The sequence below is a fragment of the Leptinotarsa decemlineata genome, unplaced genomic scaffold (assembly GCF_025532065.1).
Source record: "Leptinotarsa decemlineata unplaced genomic scaffold, Ldec_3_MD MMD2_tig00000035_RagTag_RagTag, whole genome shotgun sequence".
NCBI classification, from domain to species: domain Eukaryota; kingdom Metazoa; phylum Arthropoda; class Insecta; order Coleoptera; family Chrysomelidae; genus Leptinotarsa; species Leptinotarsa decemlineata.
In genome coordinates, this window is record NW_027412540.1 from 17,022,187 (window position 1) to 17,036,496 (window position 14,310).

Genomic DNA, 14,310 nt, shown 5'->3' on the forward strand with positions numbered 1-14,310 from the left:
GCACCCAATAAAACTTTTGGGGTTAATTTCCGAATATGAAATGGCCAGTCAATATAAGAAAAGAATAGGAAGAAATGTAATGTGAAAGTAGGCATCTTAGTGCGCATGTTTCATTTCCTGTCAAATGAGAAATCATGTTTTTATTGGTTGATTTGCCGGTTATGACGTAGTGTGGTTAAAGAAGAAATATTTTTGTTGCTGACGCGTCATCGTCCTCTTTCGGGTGTCTTCCTTGCATGGTGTTGGGTGTTTTGCCGGTGTTTATATCTATTGTTATCTTGTGGTAAACAACACCAGAAAAGTCTTTTAACGTTTTGAGTTCAAAAATAGAACTAAATCCACAATGGAAAACGGACAAGATTTTTCATCGGACGTTACCGCTGAACAAAGTCAGCAAAATGGCTCTGGTGATGCCCCACAAGCCGACAGTGGAAGTGCCGATACCCCTGGACGAGATGATGATAGGTAAGGAGTCAATGGTTGATGATTTGATGTATTAGATTTCGCCTCAGATCTCACTCTCTTTAATTTTTAAGCTGATTTATCTGTCAGCTTGAAAAGTATATTACTTTTACGAAATTTGAATCTGTTATAATCATTAGTGATACAATATTTTTCAAATTAAAAAACCGGCTAAAGTTTATTTCAGCACTTAGTCATTGTGAATTTTATTGTATTTTTTAGTTTGTTTTTGCAATTTGGTCATATCACATATCATCAAGGTCAACCGGCCATGTTTTATGGAAGAAAATGGCGGATTAAGCTCTTTTTGGCGCCTACTTTGAATTTGCAGTTTTTTTTTTAGGATAATCTCCAATTCAGTCAATCCAGATTTACTATCTTTTTCAGCTAAATCAATTTCTCAGTTGAAATTTTGTCTTTCAGTGGATTTTATTGACTGAATATAATTCACTTTTTGAGTTTCTTTTGTAATTTCTTGGTCTTGTTGAAATAAGTATCAGTTCAGTACCAGTAATAGGATGCCAGGTTTTAGGATACCTTTCAAATCCAATTTAAACATGGTTCCTTTTCTCCAGGTGGCTGAGTCAGCTAAGTGGAAGATGGAGTATGGAAGGACTGGGAGCACTAGGACCCATGGTATTTATCCTTGGGCACTTCTTCTGCCAACACTTAGTAAACTCAATGTTAACAGTTCACTTTGGACAATTCAGTCATGATCCAAATAAAGTTTAATTGTTTCATTACATTAAATTTTGATCTAATTTGTTTCACAGATTAGTCAGTATAAGTTTCAGATCAGTTTGAGATTGCAGATCCATTTGATTCAACTACGATTTAATCATTTGCTGTATCCATATATCATTGAAATTCTTGTTCTATAACTTCATCTTAGATTTGAACTTTCAAAATATTACTTTTATTGTTTAGGAACTTCTGAAAGTATTCACCATTACTAAAACAACATTTTCATTTGCAGGAAATTGTTTGTCGGTGGCATGAATTGGGAAACAACTGATAGTGAGTATTTTTACCTTTATTATTAGATTTTCTAGCCTCTCAATGAAAAATAAATTCAATTCTGGACTGCTATTCTCCTTTTAATTTCAATTGAAAATAATAATAAAAAATATGGATTAGGAAGGGAGAAGGAAAATAAAATAAAATTGTTGCCAAACTTGACATTTCAATCAATGGCAATTGATAGATCTAAAGATTGGCTCATCGATATAAAAGGTATTGACACAGCATCTTCTTGATATTCTGTAACAATCTTTAAAAATTTTTCAATGATACCTAAGTAAATACCTATCTTGAAAATAATTTTCTGAGTATCAGCATTTGTATTAGGTTGTTTCAAAAGATTTATCCGTTTTTATTAGTCTACTTTAAACTGCAAAATCTTCGTGAGTACTTATTTAAATTAATTGAAATAAGTGTCATTTGAATTGGTGCACTTTTGCCTATGTAACGAAAGTTGATTAATGTCAGTATAAAAATTGGGTGCTCAGGATTCAATGAAGTTGACAAAGGCTCTTTTTGCCCGGTCCTGATTGACAAAGGTTCTACCGATGAGGAAGTTATCGAAGTGCTTGAAAAGATGATAGTTAGTTGGCGAGAGGTCTGGGAGTATGATAGGTGAGGCAGAACTTCCATGTTTAATTCAGTTTTGGACGGTGATTTGTGAAACATGCGGGTCTTGTTGTGGATACTGTGAGCCGACCATTTGGAAGCTCATCTTTGAGGCTAAAATATCCGGAACGAAATTTCGCAAACCAACGTCGAACAGTGTACTCATCAACGCTCATTGCCAAATACATGGTTATTTTTTCGAACTCTTTTGACAGCGCTTTGGTTCAATTTCAATTCACAGAGAAAAATAGTCCGAAAATCGCTTAATGATATATAATAATAAGCTGGAAAGATACAAAAAACTGAAGTTTGGTAAAAATGAACGGCATGAATGTATGGAAAAAAAATTTCTATCGATAAGTATATACCTCAACACAGTAGAATAAATATTTGAGATATGGATCCACAAAAACACGACATTGAAACTGATGAAACTTTTGAAACAACCTGATAGTTCAAAGTCAAAATATGATTTTTCTACACCCGTACTCTAACAATACACTTATATGACCATAATCCCTTTCATAATGATATCCATTAAGATACAGATTTTTCATAACGATACAGATTATCAACCAATAGAAACCCATAATTTTTCAATCAAGAATCCTGTTCCTTTGTTTGTCCTAGATTCTAACCTAAGTAACTAATTGCTTTATTTGTCGAAATCAGTTTTCATATTACCTACCTATATTATCAAAATGTCTGAAAACGGCGATATAGAAGGAATACCATCGACTCCAATATTTTTAAAAGATCATATTAATTACAGTTGTTATATTCAATATAAATATAATTAGAATCTTTATAGTTTTCATATATCCATGATAATCCCAAAAAGTTTGTGTTTTAAAAAAAATGAGTTAATTACTGTAAATGTGTTCAATACAAATATAATATTTATAGTTTTTCATTATTTATCGGGTTTAGGAAAAATAGCGTATGCAACTCTCATGTAATGGTTATTAATACACTCGCATATACCATACAAAACTCGCCTTCGGCTCGTTTCGTATCCCGGTTAATGCTCGTGTCATCATTACATGATCGTTGCATAATATACTATTATTGTCTGAAGATTCATATCTTATTGACATAGCTTGGTTAAAATAAATGAATAAACAAAAACAAACAAACAAAATTACACATATTAGCTATCGCTACTTAGTCATATAAAACTATAAACTATAAAATCTACATTTTCAAGTATATACTGGATATATGTATATACAACAAAATAGGACAAAAAAAGATAACAGAAACAGTTTGTATTTTCATAGCACAATACTATACTTTAGGAAAATAGCCAGTAATAATGTATGATGAAAATTTCCAATGTTGATTACATGAACTGTATTGAGAGTCAGACACAAGTCAAATTAATAGTTATCTTGTTAGTACTCTGATAAACTATAATAGGCTTTATCACAAGTTCCTGTTATGGCATGTGCATTTCAGGTGGGATGGAAGACGATTGAATATTTTCAACCCATTATAAATGAAAGAGTCTTCAGTAAGGCAATATATAGGATTCGGCAAATTGAAGTTGATTTTTTTTTGGCTGGTGGTGTTTGCCCTATTCAAAAACTGATTCCGATTTTTTACTATGAGACATATAGTTTCAATAATAAAAACTGATATTACAGGGTGGATTTTCTTTTCCTTAAACAGTGGTCTGCAAATGTTGTCAATTTAAACAGCTGTTGTAATAATCAAACTTTTCCCACTTTCAGAGGGACACAGTGATTGATGAAAGTTTGTAGGCGCTAGAGCTGCCCTTTCTACTAAAATTTGAATGAAATATTTTCTACATTTTTATGTCAATACAACAAAAGTACAATGGCTTTGTGGACGTAATCTAATGAAACCCAAGTCATTCAGATAAATGATGATTGAATTGAAATTTAATAAGTCGAATCCATCTACAATTTTTTTCATGCATTCAAAGGCATATTATGAATATTACTTCGTGTGATTTTTAAAGTTTGATCTACACAGAACATAAAGGCAACTATGTCATCAGTAGGTCAAGAAATATAAAGCTTGAATATACAAAATTTATTAGGTAGATAGATGATATAAACTTTATTGTCCAAGAAAATACAATCTTATTGACACAGCTTGTTAAACAATCTGGTATGTATAGCACTCCAAAAAAAAAATTAAAAATACAAATACCCATGAACACAATTTGAGCAAAAGTAAGTTCACATATCAAGTGGATAAAATATGACAATGAAAAATAAAATTTAACCAAGTTTGTCAAAAGAATAGTTTGTATAGTCCCTTTCCAAAAATGTAAAAAACAAATACATACAGTTTGAACATGTCATGGCAATAAAATAAGATCTACCACAGTATAAAATATTATTTGAAGTATAGGTGTCAATATAAACAATAACACCAAAAAAAAAACCATTAAAGCAAAGTTCCATTGTAATATTCATCAAGATCATAGTATGCTTTTGTTGCAAGGACATCTTTAACAAAATTACTGAACTTTTTATAGCTTTTCTCCTTCCTAATTTTGTAAGGTATGTGATTATATAGCATTTTATTTCCATAAGTTGAAGAATACTTTGACTTGGTTTTGGAACAGTTTATATGTTCGGGAGTTCCAACCATATTATGTTTTTTGTAAATCAGGCAAACAGTTTCTAGAATGAAAATACAAGTAACGGTGAGAATTTTTTCTCTCAAAAATAATGGTCTGCATAACTCATGTACTCCCACCTTGCATAAGTATCTAACCGCTCGCTTTTGCAAAACAAACATTGAATGAACAAGTTGTTAACTGCAACATCCAGGTGACAATCAATTGGGGAATGATATACCATTCTTGGTACTCTTCTAGACAAATTTTTTATAATAATAAACTACTACCATAAAAAAAATGCAAATAACATCGGCTGTCGGCAGTTAACTGAATTCAATTACCTGTCAACTAGTATTTGGAGCGTTAAACCATTCAATTCGATTACTTGAAGAAGTATCTGTGGATATTTGCATTATTGACGTCTTAGTACTAAAATTTGAAATCGGGGAACTTTTGAACTCTCAATTCAAGGATAAAGGATAAAACAAAGACATTAAATGTATGAATACTTTTGAGTTAATATTCACATGAAACGTTCCTTGAGACTAAAATTAATGAACATATCAGAACCATCAATTCAAAAATCTTTGTCCATATGTATGTAACAAGACTCTTGAAGTAATTTTGTTTCTGTTTAAAATTGATTGTTGAATAGATGATAATGCATATTTATTTCAAATGAACACTGAGAATGTCTACAAAAGGATAAGATTAATAATACAGTATCACTTGATAATATAGTATTCTTCAATTATTGAAATTTTCAGTCTGTCCTTAAATGAATATTCAGAATGTTCAAATGACTCTAATTTATGCCATATAACATCTGAAGTAACTCATCCCTAGGTCCTAAAATTGAAAATTTTAGAGAAAAAATCTTACAATCCAACCAATGTAATTTTGTTGAATGCATAATAATAGTAGATATAATTGATGTGTGAGCTATCAAGTCAGTCCTAGCTGAATTTGTTTTGAAGAAATTGTTACAAAATCAAAATATATTATGATGATTTAATTTTGTCAGTTCTGCTACTGAGTATTTTTGTTGATAATTCCAATGCTGATGTTTACTTTCAATTCACTCCACATTTTTTCAGTGAATTTTCACAATACAATAATCTTTCTTTTTTTTTTACAGAGGAACTTCGTGAACATTTTGGACAATATGGTGAAATTGAGAGCATAAATGTGAAAACTGACCCAAACACTGGCAGGTCTAGGGGTTTTGCATTCATTGTTTTCAAATCTACTGAAACATTGGACAAAGTGGTAGCAGCAGGTGATCATATCATCAATGGAAAGAAAGTTGATCCAAAAAAAGCTAAAGCTAGACACGGTAAAATATTTGTTGGGGGTTTGTCCACAGATCTCACTGATGATGACATAAAATCCTACTTTGCACAATTCGGAACGGTGAGATACATCTTATTATCAAAAATATTTTCGAAAATTATTTTAATTTGTTTCAGATAGTGGAAGTTGAGATGCCATTTGACAAAACTAAAAACCAGAGGAAAGGCTTCTGTTTTATCACATTCGAATCTGAACAAGTCGTAAATGACTTACTCAAGAGGCCTAAGCAAACCATTAAGGATAAAGAGGTATGTTTTCATTACTTGATATGTTTTTGGTGTTATTAAATTTTTTTACATCGGAATTTTAATGTCGGTTGACACAATCAGTATCGGAGCTTACCCTCCAGCTGGTGGCCTACGGATTTTTTGTCGATGGAATCTTTGCCACAGTGTCATAGATAAAATTGCCCTTCGGGTGGCATAGAGACCATATTCCATAGTCAATATGTAGTCCCTGGACCATGACATTTTGAAAAACCATGTTCTCTACAGTCTTATCTATCCCTGTTTAGTGTTTTTTTTAGTTACAAAATGTTTATTATGACCTGCAACTGAATTAAAAATCAGATTAAGAATTGAACTTTATTTACACTTTGATTCTTCATGAGTACTGTCTTGATAACCATATGTGGTTAATATTGGATGAATTTAGTAATCCTTCCATGCCAAATCAAATTATAGGGATTTGGAGAAATATACTACCTTCCTTAAATTTCAATTTCCTTGTCTTGTAGGATTTTCAAAGGACTTGGTATTTCGAGTGAACATTTCAAGAGCAGATATTGAATTTCTTATTAAAAATATTTAATATTACTATGTTGATAATAAAAACAACAATAAAAATTAATTGGCGCTCCGGGGCGACTTCATTGATTCCAGTGGCGCATTTGCTTTTTCAGCTGCAGGAAAACCCGGAAAAACCTGCAGCACCACATCATCTGAAGATCTTGATCTGCCAATGTCCTCTCTCTCATAAAACAAAATGTAGGGTGTCTCCAGAGGCTCCAGTAGCTTCAATACATCGCCAGAACACTTCGTGACACGACTATCGTCAAACTTGAACCAGTCCGTTTCGTCTTTGTCCAAGGCGTAATAATGACCAAATTCAATATTGATATTGAATTGAAAATGTTTTTGTGCAAAAACAATCTCATACTACCTTTTATATTTTCTGATTCAGTAGTTATCATGTCACTTAAGATTAATGGTGGGGTTTTCATTCAAATGAATTAGCATTAAGCTTAGCCTAACTTTGAGCATTGAAAATACATGATCAGAGAACTGATTGATATTCTGTTCATTTTTATAATATTTGCATATTATACAAATATTATATTATACAATGGCGGGCCAAATCCGGCCCGCCAGTGTCATCAATCCGGCCCGCGACAGCCAATGATTACCTAATTGTTGTTACTATTGCTGTGATAAGTTGAAGAAGAAAACACAGAATGATAATTACTCGGTTTTATTTACTTGCAAGGTAAAACTTAACAACAGAAATGATGACAAAGAAAACTTAAGTACCTAAGTTTAAGCATATTAATAACTAACAAATAATTGAAATGAATCACGGTAAAACAAAAACACGAATGAGATTTATGTAATTGTGATTTTCCACCGACAATACTTTGTAGTTGTGGATCAATTTTACTTATACCAATTATCAAAAGAGATTTAAGATGCTCATCGGTTAATTGAGATCTGTAAACATTCTTTGTGTACTTCATCTTGGAAAACGTTTTCTCACACAAGTAAATAGTACCAAAAACAGAAAACAACCCACGAGCAAATTTATGCAAATTATAAATTTGTTCCAGTGGAATAATTTGATAATTTGCGACTATCCTAGTCTAGAAATATAGTTAAGGGCAGAAATTGGCCCTTGGAACAAACTGAAAAAATCATTATGGCCCAAAGGCTTCAAAGTTTGGAGACCCCTGCTCTAGATGATTGCAACCAAACTTTATGAAATTAATGATGCTCAAATGAAACATTACGAACATTCAAACAATGTTATCGTTTTTGAATGTAATCATTTATATGTACGTACATATACGTCCACTTTCAAATGCTTAGAGGCAGGGTGCCATATATAAGCTGAATATTACAAAGGTGGAATAATATTTCAATAGCACCATCTTACTGGTGATTTTTAGAAACTCATAAGGGAACCCTCATAAAATTTTGAAACAATATGTGAGATGATAATCAGTCGAGCAGTTTTTTCAATAACTTAATGCGTTATTACTTGTGAATAATTCATTTGGAAATATATATATATATATATATATATATATATATATATATATATATATATATATATATATATATATATATATTATAATTTTAATTTTTGTATTTATTTACAGGTTGATGTAAAGAAGGCTACACCTAAACCCGACCAGATGGGTGGCCCAATGATGGGTGGACGTGGAGGTCGCGGTGGCCGTGGCGGTGGTATGCGTGGAGGTAGGGGAGGCCGAGGAGGTTATGGGTCTCAAAATTGGAACCAAGGTTATGGAAGCTATGGAGGATATGGACAAGGTTATGGCTATGATGGAGGCTATAATCAGGGTTATGACTATTACGGAGGTGGAGGATACGGAGGTTATGGTGGATACGATTACTCCAACTATGGCAATTATGGTAAATACTCCAACAACGGGCAATAAGTTTTTAACACTGTTAGTTTCGATGGTAATCTGTCGGTGCCTTTTATTGTAAGCTCTTGTATATGTCAGTTAGATAGGAGGTACCGGGTTGGCTGTAGTAGATATGAATTTTTTATTTCAAATAAACTTCATCCACTGGTTTCTTTGGTTAGAGTGACAGAATCATGACTATTACATTTTCAGGAAAATTCTTGTATTACCATCAACTCGGTATGACCATTTATTTATCGCACATTTAGAATGGAAAGGGCACAACTCCAAAAAGTTATGTTTTCAGGAAATACCGGTTAAAGTTTTATACTTTCTATATATAACATTTTAACTGAGATTTCCTAAAAACATCATTTTGTGAGAAGTGCCTTTTCCATTCTGGATGTGTGATATGCTGATAAATCTTATAGAAAGTGTGATATTCACACAGTTGTCTAATGTATGTTTTATTTAAGACATAATATATTTACATCATAGTAGACTTGTCTTGTTCCTATATTTTGTACAAGTTGACACATATTTACAGATGCAGTGGAATGATATTGTGAATTATTGTTTAGAGCTTGAATAAAGCATTTGTTGAAACTAGAAATCTTCATGATATACTTTCACCTTGAAAGGGACCATCAATCAAATAAATTGTTTTATTTGAGTAGCAGTTGAATGAAAGCTAGTGATTTGCTGATATATTCTGTGTTGTAAATGGTCAAGTTCAATTTCTTAACCGATTCCAAATAGTATGGTTCTTTTGACTAGAAAACTTGCAAGTTCAAGTGAGTGATATACTGATGTGATAAATATTTAAAACATATTATAGTTAATTGACTTGAGGGAAGTTAATAGGATCCTGTGAATCTTATTTAAGATGATTTTATGTAATAAGAAATCAGTATTTCAGCTCACATTTGGAGCAGGGCTTTATAATCCTTTATTCTTTTCCAATTTTTTTCATGTCATCAATTAAAAAATCAAGCTTTCAAAATTGAAAATTCAAATGCACCCTAAGGGATATGGATATTTCTAGCATAAACATTTTTTTCTTGGATATACCTGAAAATTTTCAACCGCAAATTTTCATGTTGCCATGAAACCCACATGGACTGTGCTATGAAGTGATTTCTTTGTTCTGAAATAAGTTTATGTAAGAATGATTTATTTTTCATATTCGACTCGGCAATTAAATAGTTATTCTAGCGAAATGAACACTTTTATTGCTAGGTTAGCAATTTAATTGAATATCAAATTAAAATCATTTGCGTCTGATGCCAACTTAAGAGAAGATGGAATTACTCTTTTACAACCTTCATCACAAGAAACATTCAGTTTTGAAATTACTGTAAGCAACTACCACTAACAAAATAAAATTTATATTAAATTGATGAATTAGCCACTGCTGGTGAAGATGTAAAGTGTACAGTGAATTTGTTTATATCTGAATGTAGACCAGGGATTTGGCTATTCTACGATGGGGGATTTGGTGCTGGATGCAGTTATGGTATAAGTGGAAAATGTATTTGGGGAGATGCTCTTAATTTTTTCGTTCCATTCTCTGTCACCATTACAAATTTTTTGCAATATATTTGGTTGCGAGTTGTGGAACCTAAAACTATTTCAATGTTTAATATTTAGAGATGTTAGTTCAAACATTCAGTTATATACTGTAAGATCCCATAATATTAGGCTGACGGTCACTTTGTTGGGATGATTAATCATAATCTACATTAATATGAATATGTACATGAAAAACTGCGTCGATGTGAAATGCCGCGTCTTTTGAGCACCCTTGTTAGCAGCTATTGTAGGAACAAAAAAAAACATTTGTCACTTCTGAATTTGTAGAAGAGAACATAGAGGCGATTGACAACACAGGTGGCGAACAATTGTTTTTGAGTTGAATTAGTGAGTAAGATTGCTATAATATAAAAATTTTTATACTGCTTCATCTTTTCAGGTGGCTCAGGCGGTTACCAGGGCAAACCTGCAGGTGGTAGAGGAGGCGGTGGACAACGCCAACAGAGGCACCAACCCTATTAGAGAGCTGTAGGAAATGGTGACTATTCTAATTTACCGGTTAGTATATTCTCATCATAACAACAAATTATAATCCTTAGAGACTGTTAAATATTAATGAAGTGTATACACTTAATTTAAAAAACTAAAAAAAAAGGCTTGTTAATTGGATGTATTCAAAATAATAAGATTTTCCTGTGAAATTTTTGAATTTACCTACTCCTACTACAGTATAACTCTTCTACATCATGAATATTTTTTGAAGTGTTGTAGTGAAAACGTTTCGTTTCATTATCCAGCAAAACTAGATTAAATGAAAAAACAAAGCAATTGATTGTAATGAAGAACAAGGATTTTGCAAAAATCTACAAGTAACAACTGTTCTTTTTAGCTGCATTTATAAATTTATTTGTTGTGCTTATTAATTGATTTCCTAGTTCTCACTGTTCTCAACATGTACCTTATTATGTAACATATATTAAATCTATACATGTTTATTCATTTTACAGTTGAATATATATTTGAGTAGCAAAAATAAACATTTATATATCAGTTATGTCATTAAATATTTCCACGGGAAAGTGATTAGATAATAATTGAGCTAATGAGAAAGGGTGATGATATATTTTCTCCTTTATGAAGACACCATCTATGGGATCAATACAAGAACCAATTCAAGAAATTGACGAGGTTGTCAAACGTGTTTCTTTACATGATCAAGATTTGGCTTTGACCACCAAACAAGATTAGTCTGCTATCTTCTTCTGTAGCTTTCACTGCACGGCAATCAAGTCGACGCCAGTGTCCAAAGACGCTGTTGAAGCTCGGCTTCGCAACAGACTGCTTTTGAGAGTTCTATTTATCTTCGATAGTCATGAATTGAATCTTCTGTCGATTTTAGAGGTGGTATCTTCATTATGTTTTGTCATCGCCTTTCTTTGTTCTTGGAACAGTTGAGTCCAAGAGCGCATTGTGGTTCAGACCAACACCAACGAAGAGACCTTTCTGGTCTCAGAAAGTTTCTGTCGCAGTGAAAGCTGGAGAAAAAGACGGCAGTTGATGTCGAAATTTGGCTTCAACCGTCTATAGATGCTGGCAGCTCAGGCTTGTCCTTCAAGGATAGTTTTGACTCCAGCGATGCATTCATTTTTTTGTCTGGCACCAATGATGAGACAGACCTATGGCAGATCAACACAGTGTTGTCCGATCTTGCTCTGGTTTCGATTGGTGTAGCTAATAATGCCTCCGCAGGGGATTGCTACACACAATTCTAAAAACGTTGTCCTAGTGCAATGAGTGAATTACTGCACTTTTTTGTCCAAGAAATATTTCTTATTGACAACACACAGGTATAACAATATCAATATTATTGTAAAAAGAGCAGGAATAGTTGAAAAGAGTCGGTAAATGTTCAGTTGTTGCTTGTAGATAGTATGATTTCTATGGGTGAGCCCCACTATTTTTCATATAGTAAACATTATTGCACCCAAATATATATCCTCAAATAAATTATTCAATGTTTATATGATTGCGCAATGTATGATATAAAACTTGCTGTGAATATTTTATTTCAAAAATCATTTCGCAAAAATTTAAATTCGTCAGTTCATGATCTATAGTGGCTACAATTGTTGCATGTTTACAGTAGTGCTAGGAATGTTGAAAACATTCTATCTATGATAATAAACAATTTTCACAAACACTTATCATTTTTAGACACGTTTTGCTGACACTTTAGCATTTCTACTGAGGAAGCTAAGGTTTTTAGCAAAACGCATCTAGAGATAAAAGATTTTTGTGAAAACTGTTCGATTATTATCATGGATAGTGTCATTAATCTTCATCAAGTGATAGGTCAGTCCATTCATAATTTTGAAAAAAATGCTCTGAAACATAATTTTTTATTTCAGTATGTTTTACAAATGAAAGCGCACTACTCATTTGAAAGATGAAAACCAATGAGGATTTTGAAGATATTTCTATAAAAATTGCCATATATTTTGTTTACATTGAAATTGTAGTTTTAAGTTCTCTTATGTTCCATTTATATAAACTCCCCAAACTTGATCTGGTCTTTAATGAAGCAAATTACTGGAGTTTTATCCTTTTATCCCAACACCAAACCTTTACTTTTAACACCTCGACACGTGTTTCAATCACCAAGTGATCATCTTCAAGAGGAAGTTCAATCTTCCTCTTGAAGATAATCACTTAGTGATTGAAATTCATGACTGCATCAAAGGTTGCCAACAGTGCATTACAATTATTCAAAGAAACAGTATAACTTAGGTTGTATTGAATTTGAAATTTTCTTCTAATTTCTTCTCGATTCTAATTCTTATTTTGTTTTTACAGGTATAATCATCTCATGTTCAAACTGAATTTTCCATTCATTCCATTTCATCTTGGCGCTTGGAAAATATCAACGTACAAAAGTTTATGTTCGTCGCAAAGCGAATGCTAAATAAAGAGTTCTTTTTATTTTTTGATAATGGAATAAAAGTCAGAGAGTCCAATTGATATTGTTGTTTATCAAGTTTTTGTATTATGTCAATATTTAATTTAATAGTCTGTGAACTGTAGTTTTAAGTTTATGTCTTTGTCAAGAATGTTAGAGGTGTTGTGTACTTCTGAAGTATGACAAAATTCATTCTAATACAAGTTTGTGTACACCTATTGGTTTCATTTATCTGAAGTAGTAAAGTCTTCCACAAAGTAACTTGTGGCAAAGTTCGAAGGTGGAAGAGCAATGTATTTTGGAAAGCTGAAGATGACTGCTGTAGAAAAATAATTGAAAATTGCAGTAAGATTGAAACAATTCAGAAGTATTGGGGAAGAAAGGTTTTGGCTTTCTACTTCTTCATATTTAAAAAAAATGTGGGAATCTTCTGAAGAGAGACAGAAAGAAATTGGCTTCAACATAATCTCTTTACAAAGATGTGTAAACTTTCAGTCACAAACTGGGAAAAGGACTTCCGAAACAGCTACCTTCATAAAAACATTGAATTACACGAAAGAAAAATACTTTAGAAACAAATACTTTTATGTGAACATTGAATTATATACTTTCCTATTCAGTTTGTACTCCAAACATTCGTTACAGGATTGTTGCACAGTATCGTCATGTGGCTCCTGGTTTTGTCAGACTGACCAGCGTTTGAAATTTACTCCATATATTTAACAAATAAATTACTTTAAACTATTAATTACAGCAGAATTTTAACTCGGTTTCGGTTACTGATTCCGATCGAAAAGCCAATTTTTTGTGGTTAAACAGGTGCGCATATTATTGGTACTTTAAATTGTGGTTTTTGTTCTAGTTTTTTTATACCTCGGTTATTTTGCTGGAGACTCCAAATAGCATGTCATTTCACTGTCAGTCTAATATTGACGTTTATCATATTGATATTTTTGACAGTTTTCATAGGTTTTCAGCATTTTTTTATAATTTTCAAATGCCTCGTCCTTGTCTTTCAGAAGTAGTTGGGGAAACCCAAATGAATTTACCATGGAGGGGGGGGTGTACCCTCCCACTACTACCGACCGGTCCGAGAATGGCCAGCTAGGTCACCTGATATGACACTGATGGACT

The 14,310-nt window shown here is 32.4% G+C and overlaps 1 protein-coding gene across 2 annotated transcripts; it reads left to right on the plus strand.

Moving 5' to 3' along the window:
• Nucleotides 1–192: 192 nt before the first annotated feature.
• On the plus strand, nt 193–13,390 carry LOC111515769 (RNA-binding protein squid). Of its 2 annotated transcripts, XM_023171982.2 has the most exons (8): nt 412–465; nt 1,038–1,098; nt 1,439–1,479; nt 5,826–6,100; nt 6,157–6,288; nt 8,415–8,691; nt 10,660–10,778; nt 13,074–13,390. In XM_023171982.2, exons 3-7 carry the CDS (start codon nt 1,458–1,460, stop codon nt 10,740–10,742), a joined length of 789 nt encoding a protein of 262 aa, XP_023027750.1. In that variant the 5' UTR covers nt 412–465; nt 1,038–1,098; nt 1,439–1,457; the 3' UTR covers nt 10,743–10,778; nt 13,074–13,390. The 2 variants fall into 2 exon arrangements, with proteins under 2 accessions (XP_023027744.1, XP_023027750.1); XM_023171976.2 differs by lacking the exon at nt 1,038–1,098 and having other exon boundaries at nt 193–465.
• The last annotated feature ends 920 nt before the right edge of the window (nt 13,391–14,310 follow it).

What these genes read in the sequence shown, in the direction of transcription:
- LOC111515769 (XM_023171976.2), top strand. Translation starts at nt 344, where the DNA reads ATGGAAAACGGACAAGATTTTTCATCGGACGTTACCGCTGAACAAAGT. An exon ending in AAACCATTAAGGATAAAGAG is followed by an intron (nt 6,289 to 8,414) that starts GTATGTTTTCAT and finishes ATTTATTTACAG; the next exon opens with GTTGATGTAAAGAAGGCTAC. An exon ending in CTCCAACTATGGCAATTATG is followed by an intron (nt 8,692 to 10,659) that starts GTAAATACTCCA and finishes TCATCTTTTCAG; the next exon opens with GTGGCTCAGGCGGTTACCAG.